Genomic DNA, 22,123 nt, shown 5'->3' on the forward strand with positions numbered 1-22,123 from the left:
CTATTATGTTTATGTGGGTAATGATTAAATGAGCATTATACATTTGTCAAAATTGATCCAGCCATGCACTTGATACTTGTCCACCTTGCTATATATGGAATATGCCTTTAAATAAAGTATTACACACACCAACAAAAGAGAGATAATGCCTGACAATTTCCCAAAACTGATAAGAGATATCAAGCCAAGAAGTCCTATGAACCTCCCAAAAAGACAAACATAAATAATATCACAACTAGATGTATCATAGTAAAGCTACTGAAAAAATAAAAAATAAAAAAAATAAAGAAAACCTACTCTCAGCAATGGATAGATCATCCAGACAGAATCAATAAAGAACTGCATATTTGAGCACTATAGACCAAATGAACATGACAGACATACAGAACATTCTAGCCAACAACAGTATAATACACTTTCTTCCCAAGCACACATGGAACATTTTCCAAGCTAGACCATATATACAAGCCACATATATAGAGAAACAGGCCACAAAACAAGTCTTGGCAAATTCAAGAAGATTGAAATCATACCACATACCTTCTCTGACCACAACAACATGAAACTAGAAATCAGTAACAAGAAGAAAAATGGAAAAATCATAAACACATGGAAATTAAACAACACTCTCTTGAACAACCAATGGGTCACAGAAGAAATTAAAGGGAAAATAAAAGTTTCCTGAGACACAAATGGAAACATACTATGAGATGTGGTAAAAGCAGTTTTAAAAGGGAAGTTCACAGTAATAAATGCCTACATTAAGAAGCAAGAAAAATCACAAATAAAAAACCTAACCCCACTAGAAAAAGAAAAAAACTGAGCCCCAAGTCAGCAGAAGAAAGAAAATAATTAAGAGTAGAGCAAAAATAAGTGAAATAAAGAACAGAAAAACAATAGAAAAGATTAACCAAACTAAGAGTTGGTTCTTTGAAAAGATAAACAAAACTGGCAAATCCTTAACTAGACTAACCAAGGAAAAAAGAGAGAAGACCCCAATCAACAAAATTTTAAATGAAAAAGGAGACATTATAACTGATACCCCAGAAATACAAAGGATCGTGAGAGGCTACTGTGAACAACTGTATGTCAACAAACTGGACAACCTAGAAGAAATGGAAAAATTTTTAGAAACATACAACTTACCAAGACTGGATCAAAAAGAAATAAAAAATCTGAATAGACTATTAGTAAGGAGATTGAATTAGTAATCAAAAATCGCCCAATGAACAAAAGCCCAGAAACAAATGGCTTCACTGATGACTTTTCCCATTTAAAGAAGAAAACACCAATCTTTCTCAAACACTTCCAAAAAAAAATCAAAGAGAACAGAACATTCCCAAACTCATTTTATGAGGCCAGTATTATCCTGATACCAAAACCAGAAAAGACACTATTAGAAAAGAAAACTATAGGCCAATATCCCTGAATAATATAGAAGCAAAAATTGTCAGCAATACTAGCAAATACTAGCAAACCAAATTCGGTAGCTAATAAAAGTATCATTTACCATGATCAAGTAGGATTTATCCCTGGGATACAAGGATCACTCAACATATGCAAATCAATTAATGTGATATATCACTTAATAGAATGAAAGAAAAGAATCATATGATCATTTCAATAGACACACAAAAAGCCCTCGACAAAATTTAACATCTATTCATGATAAAAAGTCTTAAACTACATGCCAGAAACATCTCAATATACTAAAGGCCATATGTGACAAGCCCAACAGTTAACAACATACTCAGCAATCAGAGGTTGAAAACCTTTCCCCTAAGATCAGAACCAACACAGGGTGCCCATTCTCACCACTCCTATTCAACATAGTACTGGAAATCCTAGCTAGAGCAATCAGGCAAGAAAAGGAAATAAAAGGTATCAGAATTGGAAAGGAAGAAGTAAAATTATCCCTATTTGCAGGTGACATGATTTTTATATAGAAAATCCTAAAGACTCAACCAAAAATCTGCTATATCTAACCAATGAATTCAATAAAGTTGCAGGATACAAAAATCAACATATAAAAATAAGTAACATTTCTATACCTTAACAATGAACTTTCTGAAAAAGAAATTTAAAAAACTGATCCCATTTACAATAGCATCGAAAACAATAACATTATTAGGAATAAATTTAACCAGAGAGGTGAAAAATCTCTAAACAGAAAACTATAAAACAATAATTAAAGAAACCAAAGACACAAATAGAAAGGTATTGCATGTCCATGGATTGGAGGAATAATTATTAAACTATCACTACTACCAAAAGCCATCTATAGATTCAATGCAACCCCTATCAAGATTCCAATGGCATTTTCTACAGAAGTAGAAAAAACACTCCCAAAATATATATGGAACCACAGAAGACCCCAAATAGACAAAGAAAGCCTAAGAAAGGAGAACAAAATAGGAGGCAACACACTCCCTGATTTCAAACTATATTATAAAGCTATAGGAATCAAAACAGTATGGTACTGCATAGAAACAGACAAATAAACCAATGAAACTGAATCAAAAGCCAGGAGATAAACTGAAACGTATACAGCCAACTAATATTTGACAAGGGAGTCAAGAATACTTCAATGGACAAAGACAATTTCTTCAATAAAATGGTGCTGGTATAATTTGACATTCATATATAAAAGAATGAAACTGAACCACAATCTTATACTACTCACAAATATTAACTCAAAATGGATTAAGGAGTTAAATGTAAGACCTGAAACCACGAAAGTCCTAGAAGGAAACATAGGAATAAAGCTCCTTAACACGGGTCTTGGTAATGATTTTTTGGATATGACACCTAAAGCATAAGCAACAAAATCAAACTACCTCAAACTAAAAAGCTTCTGTACAGCAAAAGAAACAACAAAGTGAAAAGACAACCTCCAGAATGGAAAAAAATATTTGCAAACCATATATCTGATAAGGGATTAGAATCTAAAATACATAAAGAATCTATACAATAGCCCAATTTAAAAAATGTACAAAGGACTTGAATAGCTGAATAGACATTTTTTAAAAGCAGATATACAAAAGGCCAACAGGCACATGAAAGGATGCTCACCATCACTAGTCACTGGGGAAATGCAAATTCCACAGTGAGGTATCATCTCATGCCTGTTAGAATGGCCATGATCAAACAGACAAGAGATAATAAATGTTAACATGGATGTAGAGAAAAAGGATTCCTTGCACTGTCGGTCAAATTGTAAATTGGTACAACCACTAAGGAAAACAATATGGAGTATCCCCCCAAAATTAAAAATAAATCTATCATATGATCCAGCAAGTCCACCTCTGGGAATATATCCAAAGGAAATAAAAACACTAACTCAAAATGATATCTGCATGAATGTAAAAGAGCAGCATTATTTACAATAGCCAAGACATGGAAATAACTTAAGTGCACACCAATAGATGAATGAGTAAAGTTGTGATATACACACACAATGGAATATTATTTAGCCCATTAAAAATGAGGAAATCCTATCATTTGCAATAACACGGATGGACTTTGAAGGCATTATGTTAAGTGAAATAGGTCAGACAGAGAAAGACAAATACTGTATGATCTCACTTATATGTGGGATCATAGAAAAAGAGAAAAAGAGATCAGACATGGTTACCAGAGGTGGGGTGGGGAGGAGGAATTAGAGGAAGGTGGTCAAAAAGTACAAATTTTCAGTTATAAGACACATAAGTAGTAGGGATGTGACGTAAAACATGATGAATACAGTTAACACTGCCAGATGATATGTAGGAAAGTTGTTAAGAGAGTGAATCCTAAGAGTTCCCAATACAAGGAGAATATTTTTCTTTTTTTTCTCTTTTCTTTTCTTTTCCTTATATTATATCTATATGAGATGATGGGGGTTAGCTGAAGCTACTGTAATAATAGCAATATATGTAAATGAAACCATCATGCTGTATGCCTTGAACTCTTACATTGATGTATGTCAATTATTTCTCAATAAAACTGGGAAAAGATATTTTTTAAATTTCAACAAAATAGAAAAAAATGCAAAATACAAAAGGCAATTTACCTTCAAAAGAGCAACAATGACAGCTGACTTCTCAATAGAAACAATGAACATGACAAGATCATGAAATATCTTCAAAGTATGAAAAGAAAATCACTGTTATAGAATTCTATATACTAAGAAAATAGCTTTAAAAAATAAAGGCAAAATAAAGATGTTTTCAAACAAACACTGAGAAAATTTATCCCCAGTAGAAGGGCACTAAAGGAAATATAAAAACGTATTATTAAGGAAAAATAAGTAAATCCCAGATGGGAGTTTAGAAATATAAAAAGGGGCAGGAGGAGCCAGAAAAAAGAAAATCAAATGAATATTGGCTGCAAGGACCAATAATAATTACATGTTGTAAAATTATAAAGAAATAGAGAATATAGCATGGAAGTTTGGAAGGGCTAAAAAAAAAAGTTAAAATCATCTGTCATTTTACAGGAAACGGTAAAAGTACTATTTTATACTAGACACTGATATGTCAAGAATGCATGGTATAATCTCTAGGGTAATAATTAAAAGACTACAGAAGATTGAATAATTCAATAAGACAAAGAATACTTAAATATACTCAATCAGTGCAAAAGAGGCAAAAGGGAGAGAAAAAAAGGGAACACAGAAAAGGCAGGAGAAATAGAAAGCAAACAGAAAAATCGTGAATTTAAAATGAAATATGCCAGTAATTATATTGTATATATATGGACTAGGTGCTCCAAACAAAGGCAAAAATCATGAAAATTGACTTTAAAATATAGAACTCTATGCTGCTCAGAAGACACACATGAAATATAAGAATGTAAAATGGTTGAAAATAAAAGGGTGGAAAGTTATAGTATGCAAACACTCATGAAAGCTGGTACAGCTATATTCATGAAAGCTGGTATAGTTATATTAGTCTACGACAAAGTAGATTTTAACACAAATAAGCATTGCTAGAGATAAGACATACATTTCATAATGATATAAGTTTCAATTCACTAGAAAATATTGTATTCTTGGGGAGTCTCAGTGGTTCAGTCAATTAAGCATCTGATTTCAGCTCAGGTCATGATCTTACAGTCTGTGAGTTCAAGCCCATGTCAGGCTCTGTGGTGACAGCTCAGAGCCTGGAGCCTGCTTTGGATTCTGTGTCTCCCTCTCTCTCTGCCCCTCCCCACTCACATTCTGTCTCTCTCTGTTTCTCAAGAATAAATAAACGTTGGAAAAAAATAAATATTGCATTCTAAATTTGTAAGCACCTAATAATGCACATATCAGCAGAACTACAAGGAGGAATACACAAATCCACAGTCATAGTAGGAGATTTTAAAATTCTACCCTTGGTAACCAATAGAAGAAAAGATGCAATAAGGATATAGAAGTTTTAAACTACACAATTAACAAATTTTATTTATTTGACATATATAGAACACAGTAGCAAACAACTACCAAATACAAGAGATGTTTTTTAAGTATACAGAACATTACAAAATAACCATGGGCTCAACCCTAAAGAAAGTGTAAAAAGTGTTAAAGAAATGAAATAATACAAAGTATGTTGTCTGGCCACAGAGGAATCAAACTATAAATCAATACAAAATTTCACAAGGAAAATCACCATATGTTTAGAAATCAATCATCATCCTTCTATATGACCCATGGGTCAAAGAAGAAACCATGAACTTAAAACTCAGCATAGCAAAGGAGGTTTCAGCCAGTGCAATAAGTCAACAGACATAAAAGACTTAAGGATCGAAAAGGAGACATTAAATTGGTATTATTTAGCAATAATATAATTGCACACACAGAATTTTTTTAACTTCAAATAAATTATTATAATTAAAAAGTGATTTTGCAAGGTTTCTGGATACAAAATCAATATACAAGAATTACCTGCATGTCTACATACTAGCAACAAACAGAAAGAAAGTTTAATTTTTCAAATATGTATCACTGACAATAACATCAAAAAAATAAATACCTAGGAACACACTACATGAGATATAGGTAAACCACCTACACAGAAAACTGTAAAACAGCATTGAAGGAAAGTAAAGAAAGTCTAAATAAATGAGATATGCTATGCACATGGATTGGAAGATTTAACACTATAAAGAAGTCAGTTCTCCATATTGATCTATAGATTCCAGGAAATGTCTGTCAAAATCCTAGTAGTTCAGGTGTGTTTGTGTGTGTTTAACTTAACTTTTTAACTTAGCAAATAGCTAGGAATAACTTTGAAGTAGGAAGAAGAAAATAAGGAGAAGGAGAAAGAACAGGAAGAAGAGAAATCAGGGGGAGACAAGGAAGAGAAAAATAATAACAAGGTAGAAAGACTTGCACTGAAAGATATAAAGTTTTATTATTAAACTACATTAATTCAGTGTGGCTTTGGGGAAAAGAAAAATATACTAATTAAACTAAATAAAGACCCCAGAGAACCATCCTTAAATAAACACTTGCTTTATGATAAAAATGTACCAAGCAGTAAGAAGAGGTCAATCTTTTCAATAAATGATGTTGAGTCCACTGACTATCCATAGAGGAAAAAATTGACCGTTACCCCACACCATACAGAAAAATTAATTTCAGATACATCTAAATGTAAAAGGTAAAATTTTGAAAACAAATCAAGTATTGCCCCAAATGTGGAATATAGACAAAAATAACTCTCATATACTGGTAATAGGAATATAGTTTAGTACAACCCTTTTTGGAAAACTGTTTCCCATCATCCATTAAAGTTAGATATTTGCTGGGGGGGGGGGGGAGATGTAAAAATTACATATGTGCACACCCTTTGATCCAGCAACCCCACCATGGGCATATATCTAACAGAAATGTGTGCATGCACACACCAAAAGATACATAGAAGAAAGTTCAGAGCAGCATTACTTGTAATAGCCAAAAAGTTGGAACAACCCAAATATCCATTAATAGTAAAATCAATACATACACTGTAGTACATTAATTCTGTAGAATATATGTAGCAATAAAAACGAACAAAACACAGTTATGCTCAACCCATAGACAAATCACATGCACATACACACAGACACACACACACAAATAATGTATGATTCCATTTATATACAATTCAGAAATAGGCAAAACTAATCTTGGATGTTGGAGGTCAACTTAGTGGTTACCTTTGGGGTAGAAGGAGGAGGTAATCATGGTGGTAAACATGGTGGAAGATGTTCCCCATACACCTAAAATCTGTGTTTTTCCATATGAGTATAAAGTACAAATACAAAAGGTTTAAAATACTTTTTTAAATTTGTGGAGATAAAATAACAAAAAGATAAATAAGAAGTCAATAATGGAGAAATTATGACATAAAAGTACTGGTAGACTTTCTTCTACTTGTATACAACTCAAGAATCCAACTGTACTAAGGTAAGGTTAGATATCTGGTAGCCTAGCCCAAAGTCTAACCTTGTAGTACTTATTCTCAGTTCATTTTTATCACTTCGGCAACAAACTGTCTTGGAAATGTAGATCTTGTGCTACATCTTTTGTTCCATAGTTCAGATGGAAACCACACAACAACCAGTGCTGACCTAAATTATTTACCAGTTGAGACACTGTCACACACATACAAAAACAAAAGACTCAATAATTTCTTTCTCCTCCACAGAAGCAGAGTGTTATAGGACAACAGAATGGCTATTTCCATTGCCAAGAAACTTCTTGTAATTTTTGCATCTTTAAGACTCATATTCGATGAGCAAACTAATTGAAGGAGTTTTTGTTGTTGACAAGTAGTAATAAGCCCAAAAGAGGCAAACATTGCATCTTGCCAAATCCTCACTATTTGATTTTCACATCAGCTGTAATTATTCCTATGTTACTATGCTTAAAAAACAACAAATAATTTATGTACACATATATAAAGTTAAAATAATGGCTAATTACTAACAATTATTAAATCTAGGTGGCTATAGATATGTTCATAGTGTTATTCTTTGAACTTTTCTGATCTTAAAAATGTCATAATGAAAGCTTGGGAGGGAAACCTTGTATAATTATATACAATATGAGGTCTATTTCGTTTTAAAATACATATCAAAAAACTAGAGAGAAATACACCAAAATGTTAACACTGGTCATCTCTGGGTAGTAGTATTCTTTTTTCTTTCTTATATAGTTCTATAATTTTTCTAAGAGCAATGTTTCCTTTTAAAAAATTAATTTTACTTTTTAAAAAAGAAATAAATCACTCAGAAAGCATACAAAAGCTTCTGGTCCCTAAGAAAGTATTTCATATTTGAGTTTCCAAGCCCATGAAATTCTGTATCCTTATAACTTTTATTATTAAGAATAATGTATATGTAGAGTCAGATAACAACTAAATACTGATGATACCCTTCAGTGCATCTTTCATTGTGACAGATGTTGTAGAAAATTTCTTTTTTTTATTTAAAAAAATTTTTTAATGTTTCTTTATTATTGAGAGACAGAGAGAGACAGAGCATGAGCAGGGGGAGAGGGAGACACAGAATCCGAAGCAGGCTCCAGGCTCTGAGCTGTCAGCACACATGCGGGGCTCGAACTCACAAACCACGAGATCACTGACCTGAGCTGAAGTAGGACACTCAACCGACTGAGCCACCCAGGTGCCCCTGTTATAGAAAATTTCTAATGCTCCTGCTAAAGTTTAATTAAAGAACTGAATTCAAAGAAGTGATGTCACACTGTTAGAACAGAAAAATGTGGGTTTTCAATGAACATAATGTAAGTCCAGATTCAAGCTGTGCTCCCTTATTCTCTGTGTGAATTTAGGGATGTTACTCAAACTCTGTGTCCCATTTGTCACCTATAATGTTTAAATAAGAAAACCTACATCCCAAGATTTTTGTGAGGGTTAATTGAGAAAATGTCTGTAAAACCCAATATAATGCTGGTCCATAACTGTGTTCAGTCAGGATAAGGTGAAAGTATTAAGTGAGACAGAAGCAGCTAGAACAATGTCTGACAAACAGCCATTGCTAGATCAATAGTAATACATGGAGCAGAATGATTCATTTTTTTCCCATGATCTCTTGTTTCCTGCATAGAATGCCATGGTCAACTAGGATGGGGGTTCCAAGAGAGTCATTACCCCAGGGCCTTGGACAGTGCCTGGCAGGTAGCAGGCACACAATGACACACTTGAAAGAATGAAGGTGGACAGAAGTACAATCACAGCAATGGACTGAAGAATGGATGCGGGTAGACACAGGCATCTTGTTCAGATCGGCCAAGAAAAGATGAAAGAGCAGCTCTGATCTCAGTAGACACAGACTGAGCTATTCTGGGGAGACATGGTTGACTGGCTCTTCCTAGCAGATAGGGTCACAGGGGTAAACGGAAGCTGCTGTCAGCCTGCCAGGCTTCTGGGATGCTCTGAACAGGCGAATCTCATCATGCGGCTTCTCCGTTTAAAACCTGTCAGTGGTTTCCTTTTGCTGTTAGGATAAAATCCCAACTCCTTCACAGGCCCTGCCAGCCTTTCTGCTTATCTCTAGCTGCTCTCCTCCTGTCACTCCATTGTCTGGCTGCACATAACCCTTTCTGGTTCCTAAATAGGATCATGCTATCTCTGGCCTCCAAGTCTGAACCCACGTGTTCCTCCTGCCTCAAATTTGCATTTTATCCACTCATGATCCCTTCTCCCTTTGACATCTAGAGTGTGCATATCTTTCAGGTGTCAGCTTACATGTGAGTGACACATGACACATGACAATTTAACCCTCCCCAAACTTGCCCACCCTCAGGGTGAGGTCAGAGGCCCCTGCTGCATATTCCCATAGCTCTTTGTATTTGTTCTGCCTTAGCCCCTATTACACTGTAAAGCAGTTTCCTGGTCTTCCCCGGAAAACTGAAATGTCCACACACAGTGATTTTAGTCTGTTCTCATCACTTTACCACTCGGTGCCTAGAATAACACCTGTCGACACCCTATAAACATTTGTTGAAGAAGTGAATCAGTTTCCATATCCAGACTGCATTAAGCTCCATGGGGTCTGGTTCTGAATCGGTTCTTACGGCATCATCAAATAAATTTCATTTGATACTGGTTCCCCATTCATACATCATGTCACACTTATTGCAGGGATATATTGAGAAGTTGAATATTCCAGCCATTTCATGTATTTTATTAGCGCTTCCAAATTTTTCCTTTTTTTATATTCAAATTATCCACTTAACAATATTTAAATATTCTCTACTATCCATGATTTAAAACACCAATGATACCAATTTCCATTTTTTAAAAAGGTACTTACTATTTACCTTCATTGCTTTAATTAATATTATTGCTACCACTAAAGCCAATATTATTTTTTCTGAATTCAGAATAAGCCCACCAGAGACCATCAAAGCCCAAAAAACAGGTGTTACATCTCTTAACACTTGGCTTTCATCAGGAACATAAATCAGACACCTGAATTAAGTTAAATCCCCTTTGAATCACCTCAAATCATCATAGGAAAGACAAGTAATACCAAGAAAGAAGGAGATTCTCAGAGGATCAGTGTACAATCTCACAATAACTTGAATAAAAGCTATCTTTGCCAAAATATCCACTTCTCCTATTTTCATGAAAATATGTAGACAACTAGGTGGGGGGACAGAGCAGGCAGGGACATCAGAAACTCCATTAAGCATAGGTTCCTTCTTTGATTTTATAATATACAAACATAAACAATAGGACTCAAGGTGTTTTTTTGTTTGTTTGTTTGGTAAATATACATCTTTACATTTAAATTCAACGTTTACTTCTTGGTTATTACACAAATATTGACCAATTGTTGACTCTTCCTGTCCAACTAGGCTCTCACAGTCACTTAATTTTTATTTAGTGTATGAACTGGTAACGTCAAACGTGCAAGTCTTCTCCAGGCAGAATTAGCCAGCTGAGGTTTTGGTAAATGGTGGGCAAACCAGCGGCAATACTCACTGCTCACACCTTTGATTCAGCTTAACGATAGTTAACACCCACGCCAGGTGTGCAGCGAATGAGACTAAGACTTAGGCTATTTGCTGCAATGTCATAAATGCTCTTGAAATTGATTTTCATTAATTGATTTTACAACACCTAGTTTCAGAAAGGGTTTACGACAATGTCTCAAGGCACATAAATATAATCCAGCAAGACTAAAAAAAATAATAATAATAAGTAGGTGAGGCAAATGTGGCCGAAGAGAATTAAAATGGGGCATCCCAGGGCTTATTCTCATCTTACCTGTGTACTGCAAGCCCCTGTATTCGCTTATTGCCCCAGGAGGTTTTAAATTGGGCCAGTAATGGAACAACATTTGTACAGCCGGAGGTTTCACTTGTGAAGGCCCATAGGCAATCACGTACAAAAGATCCTAAAGGAAACAGGAAGCATATTTTCACTTAGCATCATCAAATAAAAATAAAAACAGCTCACTTAATATTACCAAAGCAGTGAAAATTCCAATAGAAGGGTTGGGTGGTTAATTTCCCTGACATCTCATTACCTACGTCTGTTTCTCAGATGAGATCACATTAAAACATTATTTTTTATTATTCATTTATTGGTTCTGTAAATAAGCCCTCCCTAATTTGCCCTCCAGGTAATGGGCAAAACTACACTGTCTTTTAACAAATTCTTCTCTATCCAGGATAACGTTAAAGAAAGATTTTAGAATAGCATAAACCAGTTTGCCAAACACTGCATTTTAAAAATAGTTTTCTAAAACATATTTCATAACAATTCACATCTCCTATTTGAAAGAAGACAGGTTCTTGAGCACCATTTTGAATTAAATAAAACTGTCATGTAACATAGTATTTGCTAAATTATAAGAATAAGAGATACTCAATTACTTTTTCTGTCAGGCTACTGTGTTAGTCAAGTAACATTTCTGCTTTAAATAGTAAGTTAACCAGGGAGGAAAGAACTCCAAGTTCTGCCACACCAAAATAATAAGACACCAATAAATTTGACCTTTGTTTTGCAAACAATTTTTACTATATTATATAAATTAAGTTTGTGGCAATGAGTTAAATTTGGCCCAAAACTTACTTTCCAGACTTCTTGCTTATATTTCATGAGGCATTCCAATAATTGACAATGATACACTGTGAGGAAGAAAATATAATTTGAGCATGAATTGTAAACACTAGACAAAATATCCTTTGAGATATAATAAAATATATTAGTATGACTTTACACTCTAATCATTAAATTAGAAGTTACTTATTTCCAAAAGAATAAAATTGGATTACTATCTTACAGATACATAAGAATAAACTCAAAATGGTGGAGCCTGGTGGAGCCTGGGAGCCTCACGGTTCGTGGGTTCGAGCCCTGCATCGGGCTCTGTGCTGACAGCTAGAGCCTGGAGCCTGCTTCGGATTCTGTGTCTCCCTCTCTCTCTCTACCCCTTCTTGGCTCACACTGTCTCTCTCTCTCTCTCAAAAATAAATAAACATTAAAAATTTTTAAAAATTAAATAAGAATAAACTCAAAATGGATTAAAGACATAAATGTGAGACCTAAAACCATAAAACTCCTAAAAGAAAACATAGGCAATAAACTCTTGGACATCAGCCTTAGCAACATATTTACGGATCTGTCTCCTTAGGCAAGGACAACAAAAGCAAAAATTAACAAATGGGCCTACACCAAATAAAAAGCTTTTGCACATTAAAGGAAACCATCAACAAAACAAAAAGGCGACCTACTAAATGGGAGAAGATACTTGCAAGTAATATGTCTGATAAGGGGCTAATACTCAAAACATAAAAAGAATTCACACAATTCAACACCAAAAAAACAAATAATTTTATTAAAATATGGGCAGAGGACCTGAACAGACACACAGATAGCCAACAGACACATGGAAAGATGCTCAACATCACTCATTATCAGAGAAATGCAAATCAAAACCCCAAAGAGCTAACCCTCACACCTGTTAGAATTGCTAGCATCACAAAGACAAGTAATAACAAGTATTGGCAAGGACATGGAGGAAAGGGAACCTTTGTGCACCATTAATGGGAATGTAAATTGGTACAACTCTTGTGGAAAACAATATGGATGTTCTCAAAAAATTAAAAATAGAAAACACCACTGGAGGGGTTGTGGGAGGGGGGATGGGCTAAATGGGTAAGGGGCGCTAAGGAATCTACTCCTAAAATCCTTGTTGCACTATATGCTAAATAATTTGGATGTAAATTTTAAAAAATAAAAAATAAAATAAAATAAAACAGAAAAATACCATATGATTCAGTAATTCCACTACTGGGTATTTACCCAAAGAAAACAAATACACTAATTTGAAAAGATACATGTAACCCGATGTTTATTGCAACAGTATTTACAAAAGCCAAGATACGGCAGCAATCTAAATGTCCATCAATAGCTGAATGGATAAAGATGTGGATATAATATATACAATGGAATATTACTCAGCCATAAAAAAAATGTAATCTTGTCATTTGTGAAAACATGGACAGAACCAGAGAATATTACACTAAGTGAAATAAGTCAGACAAGGAAAGACAAATACCATATGATTTCACTTATATGTGGAACCTAAAAATCAAAACAAACAAACAGAAACAGACTCATAAATACAGAGAACAAACTGATGGGTGCCAGAGGGAAGAAGAGTGAAGGATGGGCAAAATAGGTGAAGGGGATTAAGAGGCAGAATCTTCCAGTTATAAAATAAATAAGTCATAGAGATGAAAAGTACAGCAGAGGGAATACAATCAACAATATTGTAATAATATTGTATGGTGACAGATGTTAACCACATTTATCACAGTGAACACTGAGTAATGTACAGAATTGTTGAATCACTATGTTGTACACCTGAAACTAATATAATTGTATGTCAGCTATACCTCCATAATAATTTTTTTTAATAATAACAAAAAATTTTAATAAAATAAAAAATTACTTATGTCCTTATAGTATTCATACATTTCAAAAATCATGTAAGCCCTTGACTTTATCAAGCTTTTTACTGAGATCCTTCCTCTTATTAACAAAAGAAATATTAAGGAAAATCCCTAGCAACAATAATTATATAATATAAACATATCAATGAGATCAAGAACTACATAGGATAAAAAATTGCCCAATAGGATTGTAATAAAGCCTCATATTTATTGAGGGTTCATTATGTGCTGGGTACTGTTTTAGAAGTCTTATACATATTATCTCATAACCACCATGTTGCAGTTAGGAAACAGGCTTAGTTTCCTATCTTGCCCAAGGTTAAACAAATAGCAAGTAACAGAATGATAGATTAGAATGGGAGTCTTTTATCATTCAGTCACCAATTTCACCCTGTTGAGGAATTCTTAGAAGCTATGCAACAGCAAGCTTCTTTGATTTTCCTATGTTTACTTGCCTATGTTTACTTGTCACCTAGTTAGACACCTGTTTTGCATATTCCTGAAGCTGTCGTCCAACCCTATCACAGCACTGAACCAGGTTCCACTTTGGTCACCAGTGACCTCTGTGTCATTCAATTCAATGGACATACTTCAATCTGCCTCTTATTTGACCTTCAGAAGCACTCAGTAGTGCTGACCGCTGTCTCCTTTTCAAAATACTCTCTTCCCAGGGCACCTGGGAAGGTTGAGCCCAATGCATTGAGTATATGACTCCATCTCAGGTCATGATCTCATGATTAGTGAGTTCGAGCCCTGCATCAGGCTCTCTGCAGTCAGGGTAGAGCCCGCTTGAGATCCTCTGTCTCCCTCTCTCTCTGCCCCTCCCCTGTTTATGCTCTCTCTCAAAAATAAACATTTTAAAAAATAAAAAAAATAAAAACCTCTCTTCCCTTGATTTCATGACTAACCCTCTTTTATTACCTGTAGCTGACACTACTGTTGCTACTCAAACACTATCAACAACCTTTTCTTCCTCATGTATCTCCCAATGCACAGACACATTCCCAGACACATTCCCAGACTACAAAGCAAGACACATTCCCAGAGCCCCTGGCAGCTAGAGATGGCCATGTGACTCAGCCCTGACAAGTTAGACCTAAGAGAGAATCCACTGGGGGCTTCTGAAACATTTTTCCTCTGTGATAAAAGAGGGACAACAGGAGACCTTTCTCTAATTACCCTGACTGATCCTGTTACCTGTTTGTGGATGTGATTATTCAAGAATATAACAAGTCCCACTGTGACAGCCATCTTGCAAATATGAGAAGTCCAAGAGAAACACAAAGACGCCATCTCAGTCCCCGATACTGTGGCGCTGTCTGTAAGACTTCCTACTAAGTAAACAAAGTAAACAACAAACGTTCTTGTAGTTCACATCCTAACAGATACAGCCTCTCTGCCTCCTTGACAAGTTCATCCTCTTCTACTAGATCTTTATCTATTGGAGTCCTTGAAAGCCCAATCATAAGCCCACTCCACTTTTCATTCTATGCTCTCCTCTCCCCTAAGCAATCTCACACTCATATACAACTTCAGTTACCATCTATATGCAATTCAATAAAGGTCATTGAACATTTATGTGTAGGTTCAAGTTTCATTACCTCTAGCCTAGAGCTCTGTACTGAGTTCCAGACTCATAATTCAACTTCCTAATTACCACTGCCGCTTTTTTTTTTGACATATTTGGAATATTTATTGATTTGTCAATATATTAGGACCTATAAAAGAGTTCTGCTCAAAGTATCTTAAAAATTCACATTTTAGGGGCGCCTGGGTGGCTCAGTCGGTTGAGCGTCTGACTTCAGCTCGGGTCATGATCTCACAGTCTGTGAGTTTGAGCCCCGCATCGGGCTCTGTGCTGACAGCTCAGAGCCCGGGGCCTGTTTCAGATTCTGTGTCTCCCTCTCTCTCTGCCCCTCCCCCGTTCATGCTCTGTCTCTCTCTGTCTCAAAAATAAATAAATGTTAAAAAAAATAAAAAAAAAAATTCACATTTTAAATGGTAACTTATATATCCTTATACATTAAAACAATTGAAAATTTTGATCTTAATTTTATAATAATATATTCAATTTTTTATGTTAATTATGTGATTACTAACTTTTTTAAAAAACTTGTTTTATTTTTTATTTTTTAAAATTTACATCGAAATTAGTTAGCATCTAGTGCAACAGTGATTTCAGGAGTAGATTCCTTAGTGCCCTTTACCCATTTAGCCCATCCCCCCTCCCACCACCCCTCCAGCAACCCTCAGTTTGTTCTCCATCTTTATGAGTCTCTTCTGTTTTGTCCCCCTCCCTGTTTTTATATTATTTTTGTTTCCCTTCCCTTATGTTCATCTGTTTTGTCTCTTAAAGTCCTCATATGAGTGAAGTCATATGATTTTTGTCTTTCTCTGACTAATTTCACTTAGCATAATAGCCTCCAGTTCCATCCACGTGGTTGCAAATGGCAAGATTTCCTTCTTTTTGATTGCCGAGTAATACTCCATTGTATGGATATACCACATCTTCTTTATCCATTCATCCATCGATGGACATTTGGACTCTTTCCATACTTTGACTATTGTTGATAGTACTGCTATAAACTTGGGGGTGCCTGTGTCCCTTCGAAACAGCACACCTGTATCCTATGGATAAATGCCTAGTAGTGCAATTGCTGGGTCGTGGGGTAGTTCTGTTTTTAGTTTTTGAGGAACCTCCATACTGTTTTCCAGAGTGGTTGCACCAGTTTGCATTCCCATGCCTCTTTTTTTTTTTTTTTTTTTTTGAGGAAGCTGATTTATTTGCAGTGTTGTGTTTTGGTCATATGGAATTATTACTGAGATTATGCATGAGGTTTTTTTCCAGTTTTATTGAGATATAATTGACATTTAACATTGTATTAGTCCAAGATATACCATCTCCTCTTCAACATCTCAAAGACACCTTGAACACAACATGTCCAAAACAGATCTCATGAGCTTCCCTCAGAAGCTTGGTTTTCGTCTTCTAGTGTCTCCTTTCTCAATGAATAGAACCACCATGCATTCAGTTATGCAAGCCAAAAATTCACTATATCTAATATGTCACCAACTCCTATCAATTTCACTTTTTAAATACTACTTTTCTTGGTCTCAACTGCCCCTGACTTTTACATGCCAAGACAAACGCAAGGGCTCCTCAAGAGTCAATCTACATCCACTCTGGTTCCTTTTTCTTTTATTTATTTATTTATTTATTTATTTATTTATTTATTTATTTATTATTGAGAGAGAGAGAGAGAGCACAACCTGGGGAGGGGCAGAGAGAGAGAGAGAGAGAGACACAGAATGCGAAGCAGGCTCCAGGGTCTGAGCTGTCAGTGCAGAGCTCGACACAGGACTCAAACCCACAGAACATAAGAGCATGACCTGAGCTGAGGTCAGACACTTAACTGACTGAGCCACCCTGATTCAGTTTAAAATCTACTCTCAACTGCAGTCAGGGTGACACAAGTACAACTACCCAAAGTCCTCCAGAGCCTTCATATTAGACTCAGGATAAACACAGGACTCCCAAGCAGAGCCCACATATGCTGCATGTTCTGGCCCATAGATGTCCATGATATTACCTTCCATAAGGCAGCCCTTACACTGAGCTCCAGCTGTACCAATCTCTCAGCCCACCTGCTTACCAGGCTTCCTTCTGACACATGAGACTCTTCTATTTGAATCCCTTACCCCTTGCAGGCCTTGTGAATCCTACGCATCCTTCAGTCCTCAGACCAAAGGTTACTTCCCCAGAGAAGCCCTCTCTGACATCTTCATGAAAAGAAAAACCCCAGAGCGCCTGGGTGGGTGGCTCAGTCGGTTAAGCGTCTGACTTCGGCTCAGGTCATGATCTCATGGTTCCTGGGTTCGAGCCCCACGTTGGGCTCTGTGCTGACAGCTCAGAGCCTGGAGCCTGTTTGGGATTCTGTGTCTCCCTCTCTCTCTGCCCCTCCCCCACTCGTGCTCTGTCTCTCTCTCCCTATCTTTCTCAAGAATAAACATTAAAAAAAAGAAAAATCCCCTCTTATAGAGTCTCATAGCACAAAGTGCATCTTTCAAAGTGCTTATCACAGCTGAAACTTTATATTTGCTTTTAAAATTACTTAATTAATGTCTTCTCCCACCACTACCATATAAGTTCCATGAGGCAGGGGCAGAGGTCAGTTCTGTTTTGCTAACCATGGTGTCTCCAGTGTCTGGCACGGACTAGATATTCAGTGACTATTTACTGAAAATATAAATAGCCCTCTAGAATTGGAATTTTGTCATTAAGGCATCAATGAGTTCACAAGTACAGATGTTCCAGACCACTTTCTCTTTCTCCATATGGCTGTCACATGAACCCAGTTCACAGTAGTCCACTGACTGTCCCATGAACACACCTGGAGAGTCCCTGTGTTTAAACTGCTTGCCTTCCCAGATTGTCCCACTTACCCTCTCAATCAAAACTTTATCCATATTTTAAGACCCACACTTTGCTCAAGTGGCCCAAAGCCTTTCCTGATCATTCCAATCCATAGAGTTCACTCCCTCTGATGAATTAATATTATCTATAGTACACATTTTGTACTTTCTACATTCTACTTTACATTGTAAATTAATGATTTATGTGAATATGCCTAATATTTCCAATTAGACCTAAGGTCTACAGCAAGCACCATACCTTGTATTTCTGGGTGGTTTTCACAATGTCTAGCTCAGAGCAGTGAACAAAGGAATCAATCAGTTGAGCAGGTCTATGCTTCATCCTTGATATACAATGGGCTACAAGGACCAAGCTGCCACTTGCTGTCTTCCCCAATAAAAATTCAAATGACAAAATGACGCCCTACCACTTGGTCCCTGAGAGCCCCCTGGTGGATATCGCCTCACTCTTAACAGTTTCCCACAACATAAGACTAGTTTTGAGTCCCAAGTGTAATTTTTAGCATGGAAAAGCTGGCTATAAACATTCCCCATGAACAGATCAAGATACAGATTTGGGAATAACAGAAGTAACGCAGCCTGATCATAGTGGTTTTCCAGTGAAACGCTCAACTCCGAGAAGAAAATGGCAGATTGCAGCAACTTGCGTCGCTCTTTATTGAGCATTTACAAGGTGTCTGTCACTATGCTACGTAAGCATTTTACATATACTTAACTCATTAAATGCTCACAACATTTTAAGGCATTGCAGAAATTACTATTCCTGTTTTAGAAATGAAGAATCTTGATCTTAGGGAGGTTAAAAAACTTGCTCAAGGTTAACACTAACTGGCAATTTGCTGGTGAGCTCAGATATGACCCGCAAACCTCTAACCTCATAATTTTAGGGCCCCTACTCTACTGTCTCCCAACTTAGAAATTAGGATCAAAGGCTCAGGATGAGATTTCAACTTACACCCTCCAAATGAGGGGTGTTTTCAAAAAATAATATATAATAAATATAAATGACATTTTGAGGGCCCTCCAAGCCAGAGTGAGATAGGTGATAGAACTTCCAAAAAACTATACATTTTAATTACTCATATAATAATCACAAGCCATTTCATATTTAAAGGGTAACACTCCAAAGGAAGAAGCATTAAGGTTTCAAAATAAAACACTTTTGGGGCACCTGGGTGGCTCAGTTTGTTAAGCATCTGACTTCAGCTCAGGTCATAAGCTCACAGTTTGTGAGTTCTAGCCCAATGTCGGGCTCTGTGCTGACAGTTCAGAGCCTGGAGCCTGCTTCAGATTCAGTGTCTCCCTCTCTCTGCCCCGCCCACTTCTCTCTCTCTCTCTCTCTTTCTCTCTCAAAAGTAAATAGACATTAAAAAAAAAAAAAAACACACTTCTAGGGGCACCTGGGTGGCTCAGTCAGTTGAGCCTCCGACTTCGGCTCAGGTCATGATCTCACAGTTTGTGAGTTCGAGCCCCGTGTCAGGCTCTGTGCTGACAGCTCAGAGTCTGGAGCCTGCTTCGAATTCTGTGTCTCCCTCTCTCTGCCCCTCCCTTGCTCATGCTCTCTCTTTTTCTCAAAAATAAATAAACATTAAAAAAAATTGTTTAGGGGCGCCTGGGTGGCGCAGTCGGTTAAGCATCCGACTTCAGCCAGGTCACGATCTCACGGTCCGTGAGTTCGAGCCCCGCGTCAGGCTCTGGGCTGATGGCTCAGAGCCTGGAGCCTGCTTCCGATTCTGTGTCTCCCTCTCTCTCTGCCCCTCCCCCGTTCATGCTCTGTCTCTCTCTGTCCCAAAAATAAATAAACGTTGAAAAAAAAATTAAAAAAAAATTGTTTAAACACTTTTTAAAATAAACAACAATAAATTAAAAAATAAAATAAAACAATTTTTCCCCATCCTGTGTCAAAAATGTAATTATTATTTATTATGTAATTAAGCAGAAGATTGAAAACAGTGCCACCAAATTTGTTCACTTTCTATATAAACAATACATGAAAATTAAAATTGAGTTCATATCATAGAATGTGATGCCAACAGTCAGCCCCTTTTTCAGGTCAGTTTCCCAAAGTTCATATGCAATTATACTGATGAATGAAAAGCAAATTATACAGATGAATGGAAATGACACCAGTCCAACATGAGTCATAAGAGAGGAAATACAAGTCAAAACAACAAGATATTCTTTTTCATCCGTCTGACAGAATACAAACTTTGATAATACTCAATGACAGGTTACTGTACTCTCCTATGTAGTTAGTGAGACTACTGAAATTGTTTCAAGTCCCTTAACTTATTAATCCCTCTTTTATGAATTTGTTCTAAGGAAATAATTGGAAATGTAGTAAAAAATTCATGTTCAAGGATACTCGTGTGGCACTGGAGTAGCAAATTCACAAAGTATTAACAGTAATTATCTTCAGTCATTAGAATTGCAGATGATTTTTTACATTTCTAATTTAACTTATTCCTATATACTTACATTCAATTTCTAGTCAGTGTTCTAAAATTGCCCCAAACATTCAAAAAATATGACCAGCCAGCAAGATTACTGCTAATAGCAACAGGCAAGGTGAATTTATTTCAACCCGAAAATCTGTCTTGTAACACATCCCCAGTTGTCTATCCACAAAGAAAATCTCTTCCCACATGAGAATTTCTAGCTTACTTATTTCATATCTTGTTTAACAACTGTTTCTGAAATTAGTCAAGCCATTCAAAAGGCCACTTACCTGGGTTGGATGTGTATTGCATTGCAATCATTAGCATGGATGATGCAGACAGATTAACATGGGCAGGAACGCCTTCTCTTCTTGAGGAACCCACTGAAACAAAAAATCTTTTGATTAGACACAATTAGTCTGTATGTATACTTCTTGTCATACAGCACGATAGCTGAGAGGAAACTTTGTTTAAAAGTCTGAACCAATTCAGTGGATATTTTGCACAAATAAAAGCACAAATTCTGTCCTAGCATACAAATATTACATCTGTCATCATCAATAGCACACATTTGGTAAGAATCTTCAAGGAGAAGAAAGAGTGCCAGAGCGTGATGTCATGGCTTTATCAGAAATATACTTAGATGCAATCTCTGCTCCCAAGATGTTTACATCTAGGTGGAAAAGAAAGAAAAAACAAGATCCTCATGTGCCCAAATATAAAGGCATGTTGAAGTTTATCTCAATAAAAGCAAAAATAAAAGGTTTATTTATTTTGAACTCAACTTGAATGTATCACCTTTCAGAGATGCGAATGAAGTAACAGTCCACTTATAATGGGGACCTTCTTAATTCAGTTACACAAATTTCAAATCACGTATTATTAAAAAAAATTGTCTACTAATTTAAAAATTATTTTCAGCTCTCACATATCATTTAACAATTTTATTCAAACCTTTACATGTAACTCAGCAGCAGCATCTTCATCACCGTGAGAACCACTTTTTTACTTTTCCAGAGCTTACCATCTTCATATCCAACTGAGTTGTTTGAAAGAATGCATTTTTCGAATCTGTGAATAACACTGTCACTGAACATTTTAACCTGTGCCACAAGTATTCAGTCACAAAGCAAGCTGGTTTCTTCAAAATTCATCTTGTAGCTGTGTATCCATGGTCTCCACATGATAATCACTTACATAATGCTTTTAAGACATCTTTAAGTGGCTTGTTTACAATGCATCCAACACTATATTACATTTCTCTCTCTCTCCTTTTTAGTGGTATGTCAGGGAACTCCAACAAGCATTCAAA

The 22,123-nt window shown here is 36.0% G+C and overlaps 1 protein-coding gene across 1 annotated transcript in view; it reads right to left on the minus strand.

Annotated features, from left to right (window-relative positions):
* UNC79 (unc-79 homolog, NALCN channel complex subunit) overlaps positions 1-22,123 on the minus strand; it is a 213,917-nt gene that overhangs the window by 180,137 nt on the left and 11,657 nt on the right. The window contains exons 2-4 of the mRNA XM_047080178.1: positions 21,102-21,194; positions 12,054-12,109; positions 11,244-11,373 (exon numbers count right to left, since the gene is read on the minus strand). Of these exons, the coding sequence (XP_046936134.1) occupies positions 11,244-11,373; positions 12,054-12,109; positions 21,102-21,194 (279 nt within the window). The remainder of the gene's footprint in view (positions 1-11,243; positions 11,374-12,053; positions 12,110-21,101; positions 21,195-22,123) is intronic.

This window comes from Lynx rufus, unplaced genomic scaffold (assembly GCF_022079265.1).
Source record: "Lynx rufus isolate CCGP_SWC_20201006 ecotype Redwood Valley unplaced genomic scaffold, mLynRuf1.p SCAF_17, whole genome shotgun sequence".
Taxonomy (NCBI): Eukaryota; Metazoa; Chordata; class Mammalia; order Carnivora; family Felidae; genus Lynx; species Lynx rufus.